General features: G+C 35.8%; 1 protein-coding gene across 1 annotated transcript in view; it reads left to right on the top strand.

Annotated features, from left to right (window-relative positions):
- Positions 1-20,057, top strand: part of ArgRS (arginine--tRNA ligase-like protein) — a 222,651-nt gene that overhangs the window by 199,981 nt on the left and 2,613 nt on the right. The window contains exons 12-13 of the mRNA XM_090395884.1: positions 4,281-4,339; positions 15,731-15,978. Of these exons, the coding sequence (XP_090252010.1) occupies positions 4,281-4,339; positions 15,731-15,978 (307 nt within the window). The remainder of the gene's footprint in view (positions 1-4,280; positions 4,340-15,730; positions 15,979-20,057) is intronic.

The raw sequence follows: 20,057 nt of genomic DNA, 5'->3' as shown, positions 1-20,057 counted from the left end.
GTTATACTTAAATACTGTTGACTGTCATTATAACAAACTCGTTAGGTTACAGGAATGGTTTGTTATTATGGATTTCTTTAGCATAGCATTGTACCTGTGGGACTTTTCAGTAGTTTGGTATATGTGAGTAAGTTTGTTCTGGTGCTGTGTTTGCTACATGAAAATTGATCATATATCCATTGTACTTTAATTGAATTGAATAACTGCTCTAATAAATTTGGTTTGAAAAGCAGCAGTAAGAGGACAAACTGTGAAAATGGGCAGGAACATGGAAAACATCAAACTGCATTCTGAGGGAGAAGGAGTATATATTTTTACTTAATCCCTCATACTCCAAGTGGTTTAAATCTTGATTTCAAAACAAAGAAAACTAAACAAAACTAAATTCCAAATTTAACTTACACACAGATTTGTATCCCTGAATATCACATAAAACATGTTATCTTCTAAATTAATCCTTTTATCACTAAACCCATTAAGAGATTGAGTCTTCATGCACTTTATAACCAAAATAACAATCTTTAACTTACAAATAACACAAATACAGACTGTTTCAAAATGGTATATACAACTTTGAATGACAACAGAAGGTAAATAGTGATAGATGAATAATTTTTATTACCGTGCAAAAGTAGCATAACACTTGAAGTTTCAACATGGACAGTTAACATTCAATATGACTGTCTCCAGTAATTCTGCATCTGTAATCAATTTCCTGCCACGCGGCAGAGCATATCTGGCATAACTGCAGCAATGGCAGCAGTAATTCATTAGCTCATCCAAATTGGCTGGTATTGGTGGTACAAACACTCAGTCTTTTACCTTAGTTTGCATCCTATAATACAAATACCATGTGATGTGGAGGGGGGGCGAGGGGACCCCCCCCCAAAAAAAAAAAGAAACAGGGGGAAAAAACATTAGAAAATTTTCTAAAAATCTTTTCCTAATTAATAAAATTCTTTTTTTTTTTTATTTATGTTGTGTCAGATCTTCTATTTCTGTACTGCTTATGAATTAGCGATCATTGCAGATGCTCAGTCATAGGTCGTATGCAATGCGTAGTGTGTATTCTCAAATCGTCTACTCAACTTGCACCCCACCAAGATTAAACCCTGAGTGTGCTACTGTGTGAAGTCATTAGCCTCTCTACACAAGTAGCTTAGACATGAACATTTTTTGCTTCCTTGGGTAAAGGATTAAAACCTAGTATATAATTTCTTGGTATCTTTAATGTACAATAGAACCAAGGTAAAAAAAACGTTCAGCGTTTTTTTTCATCTTTCTCTTGTCCAGAGATTTTTATTAATAAGGTCTAGCACATTTTGGCTACTTGTATATGAGATATATATGACTTCTGCATTACTTCAACCTTGCTATCTCTCCCAGGTCTGGGTAGTGGCCCTTCCCATTATGCATAGCATTTTACACATCCAAAAGGATGTGTGCTTTGCATTATGGGATACATACTAAAGCAAGTACTGTGAAGCCATTAGCCTCTATATACAAGTAGCTCAGACATGGACATATTTCATGCACAAAACATAGTTTTGATTCCTATGGTAAAGAATTAAAACCAAGTATATAATTTCTTGGTATCTTTAATGTATAAAGGAACTCACCAACTTGAACTCATAATTGTTGAAAGGAAGACGAGGCTGAGTGAGATGGAGAGCCTTTGTTCACAAGATCACCAAAAGTTGAAAACGACTGGATGGCACATAACAACAACTACTGTTTTTCCTGGTAATCTAATTCCTTGAAATAAATCTATGAGCTTTATCCCTGCATTATGTATTTCTGTGATTCTAGTTCTTGTAGTTATCACATCCACTGTTTATTGTTGTTCATTATCATATGTTCCTCAACAGATTCTCTCCTTGAATATTATTATCTTTCTTCTGCAAATACTCTATATACTCTTGCCATCTTTTTTTCGCTGATTCTTCTTCTTCAAACATTTTCCCAAATTACTTTTTTACAACTTTTAATCTTGGGATAAACTTTCCTGTAACATAATTTTATTTTATTATTATTATTATTACATAACACCTGCAGGGAGTCCAAAGACTCCCTAGAGGTGTCTTTGGATTCACTGGAGAGGGCACCCACTCCACAACTGTCTGCTTCTGCCACTCAATCCATCATCTACACTAATGCCATCTACTGACCACCACAACCATTAGTATTTTCACAAACATCCATGCCCATGGCGGGATTTGAACTGCAGCCTTTTGGCTGGAGAGTGGATATGCTAATCACTCGCCCAACCAGGCCGGCAATTTCTAAATAGATCATTTTCTTCCTGTAATATTGCTTTCTTCAATTTCCTTGCACCCTTTGTTTAGATGTTTTTCCTTATCTTTCCTAGCTTGTTTCTAGAAATGTGCACTCAGTTGTCTAACCCTTTCTTTGTTTCTCCGAAGTTTCATTTTTTTTCTATCCTCTGCTATTTGAAAAGCTTTTTCTAACAATTTACAATCTTTCTTTCTTTCTTGTTGCTTTACCTCCTTCTGTGACTGTACATTTTGTTTCTTCCCACAGTTCTTCTAAATCTCTTCCTGTCTTCTCCAAACTTTTTAATTTCTTTCTGACTTTTACTTTAAATGCTTCATTTATATGATTTAAATCAAATCTGATACTGTCCTTTTGTTTCTTCTTAGCCCTTAAATTTCAATTTAACTTCAGCTATCAGTAATTCATGATCTCTCTCAAAGTTTGCACCAAGTAGTGTTTTTGCTGATTGGATAGCACTTCTCCACCTTCTGCTGGCAACAATATAATCTGTCTGATTTCTGTATTCTCCATTTGGTGAATTCCATATGTACAATCTTCTTTTATCTCATTGAAAGCAAATGTTTGCAATAAAGCACCTGTTCTCAACACAAAGCTCCAACATTCTTTCTCCTGCTTCATTCTTCAGTCCTAAACCAAATTTTCCATTGATGCCTCGTTCTTCTTTTTTTCCCACTTATGCATTCCAGTCACCTAACATCAAGCGAAAATCTGTTTTATCAATACCGTATAACTACTTGTTGAATGCTGCTGTAAAATTCTTTGACCTCATCTTCACTTGAAATCTGTAGTGGGTGCATACACCTGAACGAGTGTAACATTCACTGGATATTCCTTTATTCTGATATGAATTATTCTATCGCACACTGAGTTGTAATCCAAAATGTATTTTCTGTATTCTTTTCTAGCTATGAATGCTACTATATTTCTTCAAAGGTTTCCTGTCCAGAATAATACATCATGAAATCATCAGTATCAAAGTGATCCATTCCTGTCCATCTCAGTTCACTGATTCCTAAAATCTGAACTCGAATTCTCATTTCTTTCTTTACTAGTTCCAGTTTTCCTTGATACATGCTTCTTACATTCCATGTTCCTATTTTATGTAAATCAGTAAAGCAGAGACATCTTCTTCTGAAATTAACTATCAGAAGTTGAACTTCCAAAAGGCTTTGATCCATTGATCCACTGTTTATAGCAAGTTAGTAATAGTGAAAACTTAATTATATAGTACTATGATTATGACATCATATAAATCCCTTGAGGATACATATTTTGAAATGATCATGAAAAGAGAAAAAAATTACTATTCATTAGATATTTTCAGTTAATAGTTAGTATCTGATTAAAGTATCTAAAAGGTTACCTGATAGAGAAGTTTGGAATATTTTCCAAGCCTTGATAGCTTTTGGGTTCAAGAGAAGATAGTGACCATATTTTCTGCATAGACTAATTTATTGACCATTAATCAATCAAGCAGCTATTGTGATCTGGAAGAGCAGATCTGAAAAACTTCATAAACAAATGAAGTATAAGCAACTACATACTGCTGTATGTTGTTGCTGATATGCTATTAGCAAATTACGATTTCAGCATTATGACATTATGATAAAAGTATCAAGTAAGAAATTCAACAGTGTAATTAAATATAACCCAAAACTTTGCTAATTAGCGTTCCAAAATTATATAAACAATGCTGGCTCTCATCATCTTAGCAAATGATTGAGGTCCATATCTAATAATTAATTATGTAATAATGAGATAATAACAAGTATATTCTATTCTGTTCTTGTGTACTATCTTTTATCAAGCATAAAAGACAGGGCAAAAGAACAGGATTCACTATGCAGGAAACTGATGCACTTATTAAAATGGGAAGTTTTCATACATGCAGTTTAAATTAAATTTTTTTTTCTGCATTAATTTGGTTGGGGGGGGTGCAAGAAATGTGGGTGTGATATGTTTATTCTGTTATTGATATGTTTCAGATGCTGGATGATCGAGGCAATACTGCTGTGTATCTTCTTTATGCTCTCACTAGAATCAGGTATAATATTTTATGCTTAAATATAATTTATAAGAATCATTTTGTTCTAACTGTTCATTTTGCAAGTGTAAAAGAACTTCTCTCAGTAAGAGAAAAATAATGTTACATATGGATAAAGAAATTGATTGTTTTTGAAGTAAAATACTAAAATATACTAAAATACTATATAAAAAAATAAAATACTAAAACTTTGAGAAATGTTTGGAATTCATGTGCTTCACAAATATGGATTCTATCCATAAAGAATATGCTGGTTTTGTTACTATTGCACCTGTTTAAGGTTCACAGTCTGTTGCAAAACTCAGGAATTAACCTGAAAAAATCTATTTACTGGGTACATACTGCATATCTTACATGAAACCCTTCACGAGCAACAAGTTTTTGCATTAACATACTAAAAGTTGTTTAACTGAAACTAAACTTGAAACCAAATATTAATAATATTTAGTCAAGATTCCAAATACAAAGTTTCATTAAAATCAATTTGTTTCAATAATGAAATACGTGAGTTGGCATATTGAAAAGAATTATAACACCAGAGGAAAACTCACATAAAAAACTTTATTAACATAGAATTTTTTTGCCTATAAAAAGTTAATAATTTCCTAACTTATTTAAATATGTATATATATATATATATATAGATATTGTATAGATATATAGATATATTTAGATATTGTCTAAATATATATATATATATTTAGACAATATAAAGTTAGGAACATGAAGTTTCACACGTTTCTTTATAAAGCCATTCTATGAGGAAACAACTTTTATGAAGAACTCTTATTGTGTTCCCATGAATTTAAATGCAAGTCCAGACTGTTCAGGCTCATGGTATTTAATATAAGACTTGATTTCTTCTAGCTGAATAAAAGCAGATTTTCCTGTCTGTTTGAAATAAGATAATCCACAAAAGCAAGGAATCTGGTAGATGCCTGGATAATTTAGAGTGGAAGCTTGCTCTTAAGAGAAGCAAGAAAGGTTGAGTTTTTTCTGATGTGGCAAGAGGCAAAAAATATTCAGTGATTTTATTTCTTCTGTATTTGAAGAGGTAGAGATGCCATAGCTATTAAAAGCACTTTTGATGAAAGAATCCTTAAAACTATTAGATAAAAAAAAAAGGTTGAATTAAGATGTATTTCTTTCTGTAACAGTTCATCTGAAGAATGGGCATAATGTACTAATGTTTTTAATAGTTCCTGCCTTTTGACTAGGATAGCAATGAGATTCAGTATAGATATAATGGCCTGTATGAGTCTCCTTTCGAAAAACTGAAAATGTAGCTACCATCTAGTTCATGAAGAATTAAAAGATCTAAAATGGCTAATTGCTTATTTACTTTTCTCAGGGATTTCCCTTAGAAGGAGTAAATGTCCTTAGATCCTGGGATGAAGTGCATTTAATTTAGAAAGAAACTGCTGCAACTAATAGGAAGAGCCATTCCAAATTGCAAAAATATCATCCAGATATCCAAACCAATGAGTAGGTCTAGGTGAAATGTCATCAAAAATATGTTGTTCAAAGTGTTCCATGAAGAAGTAGGCAATGGTAGAAGGAATAGGATTGCCCATGGCTGTCCCTTTGATTTGTTGATATAATTTGTTTTTAAAGGAGAAATAACCAGAATGTATTAAAAAATCAAATAGTTTAACAGTATCTGTAGGAAATTCTTGTTGAAGTAATTCATTAAACAAGGATACAACATCTAACCTAATCATAATATCTGAAATGTCGGAATTTTTTTTTTAATTCAATGTTTTTTTATATAAGTAGCAGTTCTTCAATTTGAAGTAACAAGTAAATTAGATAAAAATTAAGAAATTTTATAAGTGGGACATCCTACACAGTTTTACGACTAGTCTTAATGGAATACCTGGTTTATGAACTTTGGGAAGACCATACAATCTAGGTGGATGCCAAAGAAGGTTTAAGCTTTTTCTTTTGATCTTCATCCTAAATAGAAACATTATTGATAATATAATTAAGTAATAATTAATATTTTTAACATGAGTTTTCCTCCAGTGTTATAATTCTTTATTAAAATCTATTCCCCAAGGACAGTTCTGTTATTGTGCATTTATAATGACAGATAGATTCATAGACATTCTTACAAAACAAACCCAATATGATTTAAAATAAATGTAATAAATATAAAATAAAAAAGAAGGGGAATCGCAAACATTTAATCCACATAATTTTTCTTCCCTTGACATAAATCATTCCAAGACTTCGGCTAATTATTTTCATTGCAAATAATAAATTCCTGATGTATATACAGAAGGACAACAATTAAGTTACAGAGATGAATAAGAGATAAGTAAGCACTGTTTGCAGTAGGGAAGAAGGCAGCACTGTAGCAGGCCAAGTCATAAATTTAAGTGAGGAGGTCACTAGCATCATCCTTAGTAGCAGTTTCCATACATATGTTGCTCAGATAAGTCATTATTTTTTAGTAGATATTAGTGTTATTGTTATATATAATTGGCGGTATTTTGTTTATTTTTGATTATGTTGGTTAGTCAACTATTATTATGCAATGTTCTTTCAAAAATATTTTTCATTATGGCACCGATGTGTACAAGAAAAACTGCGATCAAGACATTGATTGCCGTTTTGCAGAAGAAAGAAGCAAACAAATTAATTGTTTTGGCAGGCACAAATGATTTGAAATTGCATAATGAGAATCACAAATGATTCTCATTATGCAATGAGAGAAGATATGAAAGAGTTGTTAGAAGAAGCAAACATGAAGAGTAAGAAAGGAAAGATTGTGAGTCTGCTGCCTTGGTATGATAGGATAGAATTGAGAAGAAAGGCCATGATTGTCAGTGACAAGATCATGCAGGAGGAATGGTGTGCAGTTTACAGATGTGTGGAATGAATTTGATGGATGCAAGGGCCTGTATATACCTGATGGACTGCACTTAAATGGTTTTGGAGTTAGGTGCTTGCAGTGAGATTGGAAGTACAAAACCAGGGAAACTAGAGGTATTTTTGGGGAAGCAATCAAGCATGTGTCTAGCCATCCTTGGGATAGATAAGTATGAGTGCAGGAATGATTATGAAGAGCTGGGTGCAGTTTCCCATGTTTCGAATATGAATGGGCAGTAATGACATTGTGTAAGGGTAACTGTGGGCCCAAGGGGATTGAATGCATTTACACGAATACTTGAAGCATCAGAAATAAAGGAGAAGAGATTTAGCATTGGTCAGTTCAACTTGGCCAAAAATTGTTGGCATCAGCAAGACCCGGTTGTCAGAGAATGATGTAGTTACAGGGATAGAATGTAATGGATATTGTATTTTCAGAAAAGACAGAAGAAATAAGCAAGAGGGATATTATTACTGATAGCTGAAGAACATCTACTAACAAAAATAGAAGTTTTAAGGAAAGTGCAGATCTGATGGAAATGGTTCATTTGAGGCTGTCTAGTGTGAAATACAGGTCAATAGGACAGAATATATTGTTGGCTGCTGCTATATACCTAGGGGGTCCAAAAGAAATTGTGGACAACATGCATCAGCAGATTAGCACAATGAGTGAAGTCTCTCATGATAATTTTGCTGAGCAATTATCATGGGAGACTTCAACTATGGTGATATAGATTGGAAGGAGGAAATGGCAAAGTGGAAATGGAATTTATACAGTTACTAAGGGATAGTTAACTGAAACAGCATGTGATGGAGTTTGAGAGTGTTGGATCTGGTAATTGCATCAGAAGATGTATCTATTACTGCAGTAGCAACTGTATTTCTGATTTGGGAAAGGGACCATGCAGTCTTGTTCTGGGAGGTTGCTCAACATGTGGAAATTTCAGTCAAGAAAGGGTTGCAGAACTACAAAGCTAGAGGTTATGACAAACTTAGGAAGTAACTTGGAGCAGTGCCATGGCATAAGAAACTACATGGAATGAACATTAGTGCATGAGAAGTAGTCAAGAATTGTTTGAGTGAGGCAATATCAGAGTGCATACCCAGGAGCAGGAGACTGAGTAAGGATTAAGTGGATGCTAGCAATATAAAGCAGGAGCTGCAAGAAAATAAAGCATTATGGAAGGAATATAGATGACAAGGTGATCAGCATGTGTTGTATAAAGTACAAGCAAGACAAGCAAGAAAGATAACTATTATGGTAAGAAATGCTAAATCAGATTTCGAGAGAAAATTAGCTAAGCAGGCTAAAGTAAATGCAAAAGAGTTTTTTTGCTACATAGCAAGTAAGAGAAAGAATTATTATGGAAAGATAACTTTACTCACTGCTGATGGTAGGAAAGTGACAGAAGCGGATGAAATAGTTCAGTTACTAAGTGATCACCTTGCAAGGTATATCATCCAGGTGGTGACTTGGCAGTTACTGAAGTGACAGTCACATGTGAGCATTGAGATACTCAGTACAATTGAAAAATATCAATGTGAATACAGTGTGGGCTGGATGGTATGTGTGCTTGTTGCTACAAGAATGTGTAAGTGAATTGACATTGCCTCTGGCAAAGTTGTTTAATCTAAGTCTCAGCTCTGGCAAGGTTCTAATGGAGTGGAAAGAGGGTAAGATAATTCCATTACATAAAGGTGGCTCGAAGACAGAAGTAGAATATTACAGACCAATTAGTATCTTTGGAGTGGTGGCTGAAGTATTGGAAAAGTTAAAAGTAAAAGGAATGGGTGGATAGGAATATGATACTTTATAGGGGACAGCATGGTTTTGTAAAAGGTAGGTCCTGCCTCAGTAATTTATTTACATTTTATAATAAGGTGACAGCAGAATTGAATAAAGGAAATGGCTACACCATAATATTGCTGGACTTTGCAAAGGCATTTGACAGATTACCACATGGAAAACTATTACATAAGTTGGAGCAAATGAGAATGGATATGAGGCTGGTGGCATGGGTAGGGGGTGGCTAATAGACATGAGGGTGGTGTATGGTGGAGTGGAATCGAAGCAAATGAAGGTGATTAGTGGAGTGCCCTGGGGCTCTGTACTTTTAATTAATGTACAAATTAAAGACCACTACTCTTTAATTTGTACATTAATTATATAGAACAAGATTTGAAGGGGGACATTCAGCTGTTTGCCAATAATGCAAAACTAGGGAAGGCAATAGCTGATAAAGGTGATGTAGATATCTTACAGGATGATTTAAATAAATTGGCAGTGTGGGCAAAGGACAATGGTTGTGAATTCAATATTGTGAAATATAAGATAATGCACTTTGGGATGAAAACATTACGCACTTTGTATCATATTGATGGTACTAGTTTACAGGAAATTGATGAAGCTAGGGATCTGTGGTGATAGTGGATAGAGATTTGAAATTCAGAGGACATATTGCAAGAGTTGGAGAAATAGCTCAGAGGATTACTTGGATGCTGAAAAACACATTGACTAGTAAATATAGCGAGGTTATTATCTCTCTTTATAAGGCTATAGTTTGGCCACATATTGACTATTGTTCATAGATTTGGTCACTTGTGTTTCTTGAGGAGTGGGAGGTGGTGGAGAGGATTCAGAGATGATTGACCAAGCTAGTGACAAGTCTGTGGAATGTTCCCTATGAGGATAAATTGTGAGTGTGTGGGTTGCAGAGTTTAGCTGACAGGCAGAGGAGAGGGGGATGTGATAGATTTTTCAGTGCATGGGAAGTAGGGGTAAAACAGGGGGGGAGGTCACACCTGAAAGTTGACTAAGAGTGGTTAATAAGGATGAGTGGAGTAGGTTCTTTACATGGTGAACGAGTGGAATGGATTGCCAGAGGTGGTTATGAGTGCCCTCAGCAGTGAATAGGTTTCAGGAGATGTATGTGTTGTGTGTATAGGTATTGTGTTAATGGATAGAGCAGGTCTCCCACTCTATCCATTAACACATGAGTCTTTTGACTCCATGGAATTATTATTTATATAGTGCCTATATAAATAATAATAAATCACAGTTTAAAATAGAATTTTTATTACTAATTATATGAAGAGCCAAAGGCTTCAATTCAGCGACACGAACTTATTTAAGTTAAGGGATGTTACATCCCATATTGTTTCATAGCTGAATAAGAAACTTGAAGAGTTTCATGCCGAATACAGAAACTATATAAAGTTCGGCGATTCCAAGCATAAGCAAATACCTGGATAGTGCAACAACTTACCCATTTGGCAGTGCAACATTGAGGCAACTCATAGTAAGGTTGGAGCAGGCTCTGATCACTATTCTTGGTATTTACCCATAATGTGAAACATAGTAGCTCCTAGAAGCTGTATTACTGTTCTTCTCTCATAATGTAGAACAGTAATACAGCTTCTAGGAGCTGTATTACTGTTCCAAAGAGGATAAGGGAAATGCAACTGTAGTACTTAACCAAAAGGACTACAAAGGTAAGCTTAATGCTCTTCTATTAGATCGGGCCACTTACCTTCCTATCGAATACAATCCCACCAACTCACAAATTCGAAAACTTCACAGGCTCCTTAAGAAAGTCTCTTCTTGGTCTGTAGAAGTTACCAACAGATTAAAGCCATTTAACTCTATACTCCCCCCCCCCCCGTATTTACGGACTCCCAAAAATACATAAAGAAAATATGCCATTACATCCCATATTGGATGGCATTAATTCCTCCACATACAAATTAGCTAAACATTTGGCCAACGAGCTCACACACTATACTGGCAACACACCATCACACACAAAAAACTCAGCCCACTTTAAAGCCAGCATAGAAAACCTTACACACCAACATACTGACATAATGGTCAGCTTTGATGTCTCCTCCTTATTCACAAATGTCCCACTCAAGGAAACTTTAGAGCTAATCCAAGTTAAATTTTCTCCTGATATCTCAGCCCTATTTCAGTTCACAATGAACTCTTGTTTGGCAGGGAAAATTCTACAAACAAATAGAGGGTACAGCCATGGGTTCACTACTCTCCCCACCCTTGGCCAATTTCTTTATGGAGACCTTTGAAGAAAAAGCCTTAGCCTCTGCCCCACAAAAACCAACCATATGGCTCTTCGCTACGTTGATGATGTGTTCGCTATTTGGCCACATGGCTCTGAAACACTCCTCTCCTTCTTAACACACTTAAACAACCAATGCCCCAGAATCAAGTTCACCCTGGAAAAAGAGGAAAACAACAGTCTCCCTTTCCTAGATACACTAGTCACCCACCAGCCTGATGGAACCTTGGTTTTCTCAGTTTATAGAAAACCTACCCATACAGGCAGATACATTCATCAAGAATCCCCCCACACACACACACACAACAATATGGAGTGGTGAAAACACCATACAACAGGGCTAAACTAATCTGTTCTAACGACATGGCCCTAAACACTAAACTAAATCACATCCTCAACACTTTCTCAGCCAATGGCTACCCCCAAAAAAATCCAAAAAATATTAAAACCTACAAACCACAGCCCCCTTTCCCCCCCCCCCTCCACAACAAGGATTACTCTAAATCCATCACCATTCCCTACATCTGAGGCACCTCGGAAAAAATTACCAAAATCTTAAAAAAACATGATCTAACCTCCTGTTACAGGCCATACAGAAAATTGGCATCTCTTATCCACTCCACTAAAGACCAACCACTTCCCCTAGACCTGCCTGGTGTATACCAGGTCCCTTGCAGCTTTAAACTGTCTTACTTTGGCCAAACAGGCAGGACAGCGAATATCAGAATTTCTGAACACAAGGACTACATCCGTTTTCACAAGTACAGCCATTCTGGTCTTGCAGACCATGCTCTGGATACACGCCACAGAATACGGTGGAAGAAAGCTACAGTAATATATCGTAGCAAATACAAATTCAAAAGACTATTTATGGAATCAGCCTCAGCCCTAAGAAACTCTCCAAACCTCAACAAATTTGGTTGTATGCGACTGCCCCAAATTTGGGAGGCTTACATCAGCAGACCTTCAACCCAATGACCAAAAACACTTACTTAGCCTGCTAGAGGGCACCATCAGGACTTTTAGGAGGACAATAGCTTCATCTCTTCATTTTCAGTTTCTGTGTTGTAGTGCCTACGTGCACGTGCCTTTTTTTGTAAGTTCCTTTTGAAGATGGCAACGTGATGTTGCCGAAATATCAGAGATATTTATTAAAGTGTAATTTAATTTATATTCGTATCTATGTTGTTCAATTCCTTAAGTGATTTAATAATGTATAACCAACGTATAAGCCTGTCTACGAGAATTCTTGTATGGTGACTGTTATTATTATAGTAATTAAACCTATAGTCAATTTTTGCTGTTTATTGTAGATAGATTTTTATTTTATTTTATTTAATATTTCCATTAAAAAAATTAAATGGAAAATGCTCAGCAAATTTTAATGGTGATCCTAAATACTTATTATCTGCACTCTCATTAGAAACTTAATATTTGGCCTATGCTTCATCTCTGCAACAGTCTACTCTTATAATTTAGTAACTTCCAGCCACTAGCTCATTATCAGTATGCTCAGTTGTAGAGTGAGGAATGGTTTAAAGTGTGAGCTAAATATTCTAAGTTGCTAACGAGTGGCACGGTAAATTGTTTTGAGAGTTTGTGCTTTTAATAGGTTCCATTAGTATTTATCATGCAACCTAGAAATTAGTCTGTGTATAACTCATTAAGAGAAGGATGTTATATCTTTACTGTGAATTTCAGTTTCAACTAATGAACAGTTTCCTATGGATTCTACTACCGTTGACAAACAGGAGATGAGATCTTGCTTGTCACCTACCTTTGGACAAATGACATGGAAAAGTTTTGAGAATGAAAGGTGCTCATAATATCACTAAGGCATTTGATCCTGTTTAACACAAAAGCCTATTAAGTGAGCTCTCACCATATTGTCTGACTTCTGCAACTGGGTTGCAAGCTTTTTCTCTTTTGAAGCATATGTGATGGTGGATGGATCTTTATATTAATACTGCAGTTTCACAAGGTTCTGTGTTCTTTTCCCTACAGTTTTCCTTCTATATATCAACAACCTTTTCTTGCCAAATCCACAGTTTTGACAATAACAACAAAAGAACTTACTTGTGTTGTTGCCACATACAAATCATCAAGTAGGCACAATTGGCATTAGATACAATAAAGATGTCTTCATTTTCTGTATAGGTTATTTCCATCGTCATCAAAAATATTAACATTGATTTAGATCACTTGACAAGCATATTTAAGCAAGATCTTTGCCATGAACGTTGGAGAAACTGTGAAATTACTTTTATAAAGAAAACATCTTTATAATGATGGGAGATGAGTTTTTTCCAGCCAGTTTGAGGCCACTGCCCTGCTTAATGGAGGCCTGAAGTGACTTAAACAAAGTTCCTTGTTTGATCTCTAGAGCAGAGTTTTTGGATGATTTTGTAAAATAAAAATTACAAAAAATATATAAAATTGATTAAAAAATGAGGTGGGGGGGATTCTTAGTCCACCCACAGTACAAATGTACTATAGGTTTACCAGTAACCTTTTGTGGGTGGGAACCACATATAAATAAAATAATAAAGATGTTCTTTCATAATTCCATTTATTGAGGTCCCTTATACATACTGTTGAAGCTGAATTCTCTATACCATTGTATAGTGCATTCAGTTCCGTTTGTCTCTTATACATGCTGTTGAAGCTGAATGCTCTATACTGTTATAAATAGAGATTTATTTAATAGCAATCACTCCCAGAAATATAGAAATTTTTTGTTTTTGAGAAATGCTTAGAATTAATCTGACATGTTATTTTAGTTGGTGGAGTACACATGATATCTTGATTATAGTTTTCCTATAAGATTTTATGGTATAGATATTTTTACATGATTTTCAATTTACCATTACTCTTTTGGTGCATTAATCCAACTCTTACATCTTTATATAAAATTTTAAAGTACCGGGTGATTATAAAATAACATCACATGTTCAGAGCCCCCTAGCGAGTAATGTATTGGATGAAACACACCAATATTCAGTAGACATACACAGTAGAATGTGGGGATTCGATTTAACGGAAAAAAAAAATAGTACCAAAAGTCGCCAATAGGGGAAATTTTGGCGCTGTTTACCGAGTAAAATGCATTAATTTGCATTATCGCGTTTCTTGTGAGCGATCATGCAATGAAAGAAATGCCTGTGAGATTTCTTATCATTCGTAGACGAACTGCTTTTTGGTGCCTCTTACCTTACGTGAGCATGCTTTGTTAGTCAAACTCTGTTATCAGCAGAACATTAATGCCAGTGCTTGTCTTCGTGATTTTTGGTGTATGAAAAATTAAGAAAAGGATCGATTAGCGTAACAAACTTACGAAAACTGATTCGCCGATTTGAAACTACTGGAATTCTTGCAGTGAAGTTAGGCAGGGGACGCAAACCAATCAATCGCCAACAAATTGTAACTGCTATTGTGGAACACGAGATGACGAATGTGCAGGGTACCAGCAGTGCACGAGCAATATCTTGGCAAACAGATATCGCATACACAACGGTGTGAAAAATCCTGCATCAGATGTTGAAGTTTTACCCCTATAAAATCAGTCATGTTCAAGAATTGCGCCCTGGTGATGCAACCACACGAATCAACTTATCTTTGAGATTCTTAGCGTGCATGGAAGTGGATGATGCATGGCCGTGGCAGATTTTATGGAGTGACGAAGTGCACTTTTATCTGAACAGCGATGTTAACACACGCAACTGTCGCATTTGGGCTGCAACTAATCCACACTTGTGTCTGCAGATGCCTGTCCACTCGCCCTAAGTCACAGTGTGGTGCGGATTTATAGAATCTTTTATCATTGATCCATAGTTTTACGAGGAAAATCACCAAAATGGACCAGTGACCTGTTCCGTCAATGCTAACAACTATGCTAATATGCTACAGAACTTTGTGGTTCCACAACTGCAGCAAAAAGGATGTCTCGATTGGACCATCTTCATGCAGGATTTCTGGGGAATGTGGGGATTTCTTAAAAGCATTGTGTATCAAGAATATGTACCCGATATTCCAACTTTGAAAGATTGAATAACGTTACACGTGAGACAAATCAATTCCGATATGTTGCCAGCCACTGAGGAAAATGTCGTGCACCGTATGCAGTTCCTGGAACATCAGAATGGTGGTCATATTGAACCTCCTTTGTTATTAACAATAAACATCATGAAATTGTTGTGTGCTGTCTCTCATTTGCCATTTAGTCATGCCTACTAAAATTAATTTGGCAGCGCCAAAATTTCCCCTGTTGGGGACTTTTGGTACTTTTTTTTTTCGTTAAATCGAATCCCAATGTTCCACTATGTACGTCTACCGAATATTGGTGTGTTTCGTCCAATACATTACTCGCTAGAGGGCTCTGAACACTTGACGTTATTTTATAATCACCCGGTACTTAAAAATCTCTATCTTTGTTTGTCCCATGTAGGTCTATAACTAGAACTGCAAATATTACTAAAGATATGTTAAACAAAGCTGCACAAACTACTAAAATAGACTTAAAACATCCAAAGGAATGGAAATTAGGGAAGACGTTACTTAAATTTCCAGAAGTAATAACAGTGATTCTTCAAGATCTCTTTCTTCATACTTTATGTGAATATCTATATGAACTATCAGTGACATTTTCAGAATTTTATGATAATTGTTACTGTGTTGAAAAAGACAAAAATACAGGTAAGAAAGTCATGTAATTATGAAATCTTTAATATGTTATTTTAACAGTTTTGATTTTTTTAACTTAAAACATAAAATCAGTTTTTTTTGTGTGTATAACTAATTTTATATACTGTAAGATCTATATGGTGACATTATATAAAACCTAATCCCTAAAGCCATTTATGAGGACATATATTTGAACTTGAACAAATTTCAGTAAATGTTAAAAATGGTTACTTTCAGCTTAAATGCATATTCTAATTGATCTAACTATGGAACGTGTGTGGTGCCACTATCGCCAATATTTCTCAATGACAGCAGTCACATTGCCATTACAAGACGCAAGATCTGTACACAAAAAAATATATCATGCATTCTTCACAGGAAAATTTAAATGTCATGTTCAGACTTATATATGACTTTCTCACACTCAAGAGGCTACAGAGGCCATAGCAAATCAGTGCCATGTGTGGGAGGCAGGCATGAAAAGAAAAGTAATGTCTTGATTTTTTTTTTTTTTTTTTTTTGAAGAGCTGGACGTTGTAATCTTTAGGAAATGGCTTATGGGGAAGGCTCTTCCACAAAACTGGTTCAGTCTGATGGAATGAAAGATGAATGTTAGAAACAGGTTTGATGAGTCAGCAGTCCAACTCTAAAAGGATATTAGACAGCTGTTGCTCATGTTATTATGGCTTTTGGCAGAAATGGAAAGCATGGCGAATGCCAATTTTGCTGAATAGTATCCATGGAAATATCTGTAGAAGAGATGCAATGTGAAAACTAACCATCTCTAAGACAGTTGCTGAAGAGAGTCTCAGAAAGAGAGGGGTTGTCATTTGGCAAACTGCCTTTTTGAACAGCATCGTGAATAATTTTCAGACAGGTTTTAGATGCATCACCTGAAATGTGAGAGCAGTATTCCAAGATTGGTAGCTGGACAGGTGAAAACTAATATCTTGAGCAGCAAAGGATGTAGTATTAAAATGGCAAGCCATTTTAATACTGCTGGCTTGCCTTCTCTGTTGCATCTGCTTAGGGCAGGTATATTGTGTGTGTGTGTATATTACAGGATGATTCCACACCCCTATCATCCACTTTAAAGGTATATTCTCCACCTCAAAAAAGAGTCCCGATAAACATGAGTCAAGCAATCTCATATTTTCAAAATAACAGGTCTTCATACTGCAGTACAAATGCCTATAACATGTAAACAGATAAGTGCAACTCGATGTAAGTCATGCATCAGCATTTTACAGTGGAGGTTGAGTTCACATTTACAGAAATGGCTAATATGTACTTTTATTATGGACTTGAATCAATCTCCATCAATCTTTCATCTTTCTTTGAATGAATTCTTTCATCCAAGTATCATTTTGAGATGGATTAATAGCATATATTTTTCCATACAGCTTTACAGGATCTTTGCTATGACTTCTTGCAAAACTTGGTAGAAAATATCTTCATGAAGTGTTCATCAATGTTCACTTGGCATGAAGGAGAGACATATCCATGCCTAATGGAACTCAATCACACTTCATTAATGAGGTCCAAGGATACATTAATCAAAGATTTCCTGAAAGATTAGTCAGGGTGGAGTATTACTTGGCCTGCTTGGTAACCTGAACTAAATCGTCTGGATTTTTATTTGTGAGGCCATTTGAAATCATTGGTTTTTCTCTACCCCACTGGGGAATGTTGATGAACTACAGGAATGTGTTAAACATGCATTCACTGCCATCAGACACTAGCCAGAAATGTTCAGGTGGTGAAACTATCAGTGATGAGACTCTCAACATCTGCATGGCTGACAGTACAGGTCATTTTGAATAGCTGCTATGAGATACAGTCATCCTGCAGTATTTCTTTTGCCTTTTGCCTGAATTGCAGGTTTTTGGCATTTGTACTTCTGCAACTATGAAGGGCTAGTTTCATCTATTTTCCCACAGGAAAAATAGCCTTTGCCACAAGAGAAAACAGAACACAACTGAAAAAAGAACATCACTTTGATGGAGAAGAAATACTGCAGTGCATTTATAAGACTCTTTAGAATAAAAAAAGAATAAATTACTTTCAGAGCACCAAGAGTGACTATGCTATAAATTTATGATGATATGTGGAATCCTGTATGTGTGTTCATGGGCGAATTTGCCTCCTTGCAAGAGATTTTCATCTCTTGCAACAGAGCAAATTTGCCCAAGTTATCAGGAGAAAAACCTTGCACCTGTGATAGGCTAACTCATCTTCACTTGAAAAGCGCTTAATAAATGTGACAGCATTGTGCTTAGTTACAGAAACTCTTGTAGCCCATGAGAAAGATTTATAATGGATCATTCATCCTTTTTTTTTTTTTTAATTACAACATTTTATTTAGAGCTAATTGCTTATAATTCATTTTTGAAATGCTACATGTAAGAATTTTCCCATTGTAAAGTGCTTGTAAAACAGAGTTTGTTTACTGTTTTAGGTGAATTTCATGAATTCCTTCCTTCTTGTACCACTTATGAAATCAGATAATGGAATATGTTTGGGCATTATACTTCATGCCTTTTACTCTAGTCTTATCATTAGTAAGATAAATGGTGATAAATATCTCTGCCCATCTACTTAGAGATATTAACCACTCATAATACAGTTTCAAAATATTTTTGAAACTCTATTATGAGTTGTTTGACTCAACAAGCTTTTTTATTACTTAATTCCTAAATCACTTAAGGAATGGAACAACGTAGATACGAATATAAATTAAATTACACTTTAATAAATATTTCCGATATTTCGGCAACGTCACGTTGTCATTTTCAAAAGGAACTTACAAAAAGGCACATGCACGTAGGCACTACAACACAGTAACTGAGAATGAAGAGATGAAGCTATTGTTCTCCTAGAAGTCCTGATGGTGCCCTCTAGCAGGCTAAGTAGGTGTTCTTGGCCGTTGGGCTGAAGGTCTGCTGATGTAAGCCTCCCAAATTTGGGGCATTTGCATACAACCAAATTTGTTGAGGTTTGGAGAATTTCTTAAGGCTGAGGCTGATTCCATAAATAGTCTTTCAAATTTGTATTTGCTACGGTGTATTATTGTAGCTTTCTTCCGCCGTATTCTGTGGCATGTATCCAGAGCCTGGTCTGCAAGACCAGAATGGCTGTACTTGTGAAAACGGATGTAGTCCTTGTGTTCAGAAATTCTGATATTCACTGTCCTGCCTGTTTGGCTAAAGTAAGACAGTTTACAACTCCAAGGGACCTGGTATACACCAGGTAGGTCTAGGGGAAGTGGTTGGGCTTTGGTGGAGCGGATAAGGGATGCCAATTTTCTGTAAGAACCGTAACAGGAGGCCAGGTCATGTTTTTTTAAGATTTGGGTAATTTTTTCCGAGGTGCCTCGGATGTAGGGAATGGTGATGGATTTAGAGTAATCTTTGTTGTGGAAGGGGGCTGTGGTTTGCAGGTTTTAATATTTTTTTGGGGGGGTAGCCATTGGCTGAGAAAGTGTTGAGGATGTGATTTAGTTCAGTGTTTAGGGCCATGTCGTTAGAACAGATTAGTTTAGCCCTGTTGTATAGTGTTTTCACCACTCCATATTGTTGTGTGTGTGTGGGGGGGGGATTCTTGATGAATGTATCTGCCTGTATGGGTGGGTTTTCTATAAACTGAGAAAACCAAGGTTCCATCAGGCTGGCGGGTGACTACTTGTTTTCCTCTTTTTCCAGGGTGAACTCGATTCTGGGGTGTTGGTTGTTTAAGTGTGTTAAGAAGGAGAGAAGTGTTTCAGAGCCATGTGGCCAAATAGCAAACACATCATCAATGTAGCGAAGCCATATGGTTGGTTTTTGTGGGGGCAGAGGCTAAGACTTTTTCTTCAAAGGTCTCCATAAAGAAATTGGCCAAGGGTGGGGAGAGTGGTGAACCCATGGCTGTCCCCTCTATTTGTTTGTAGAATTTTCCCTGCCAAACGAAATAGCCTGAGTTCATTGTGAACTGAAATAAGGCTGAGATATCGGGAGAAAATTTAGCTTGGATTAGCTCTAAAGTTTCCTCCTTGAGTGGGACATTTGTGAATAAGGAGGAGACTTCAAAGCTGACCATTATGTCAGTATGTT

This window comes from Typopeltis vanoorti, chromosome 7, assembly GCF_054136105.1.
Source record: "Typopeltis vanoorti isolate ZY-2024b chromosome 7, IOZ_Tvanoo_1.0, whole genome shotgun sequence".
In the NCBI taxonomy this organism is placed as follows: domain Eukaryota; kingdom Metazoa; phylum Arthropoda; class Arachnida; order Uropygi; family Thelyphonidae; genus Typopeltis; species Typopeltis vanoorti.
The sequence above is the reverse complement of the archived record's forward strand: the minus strand, read 5'-3'. Positions and strand labels throughout refer to the sequence as shown.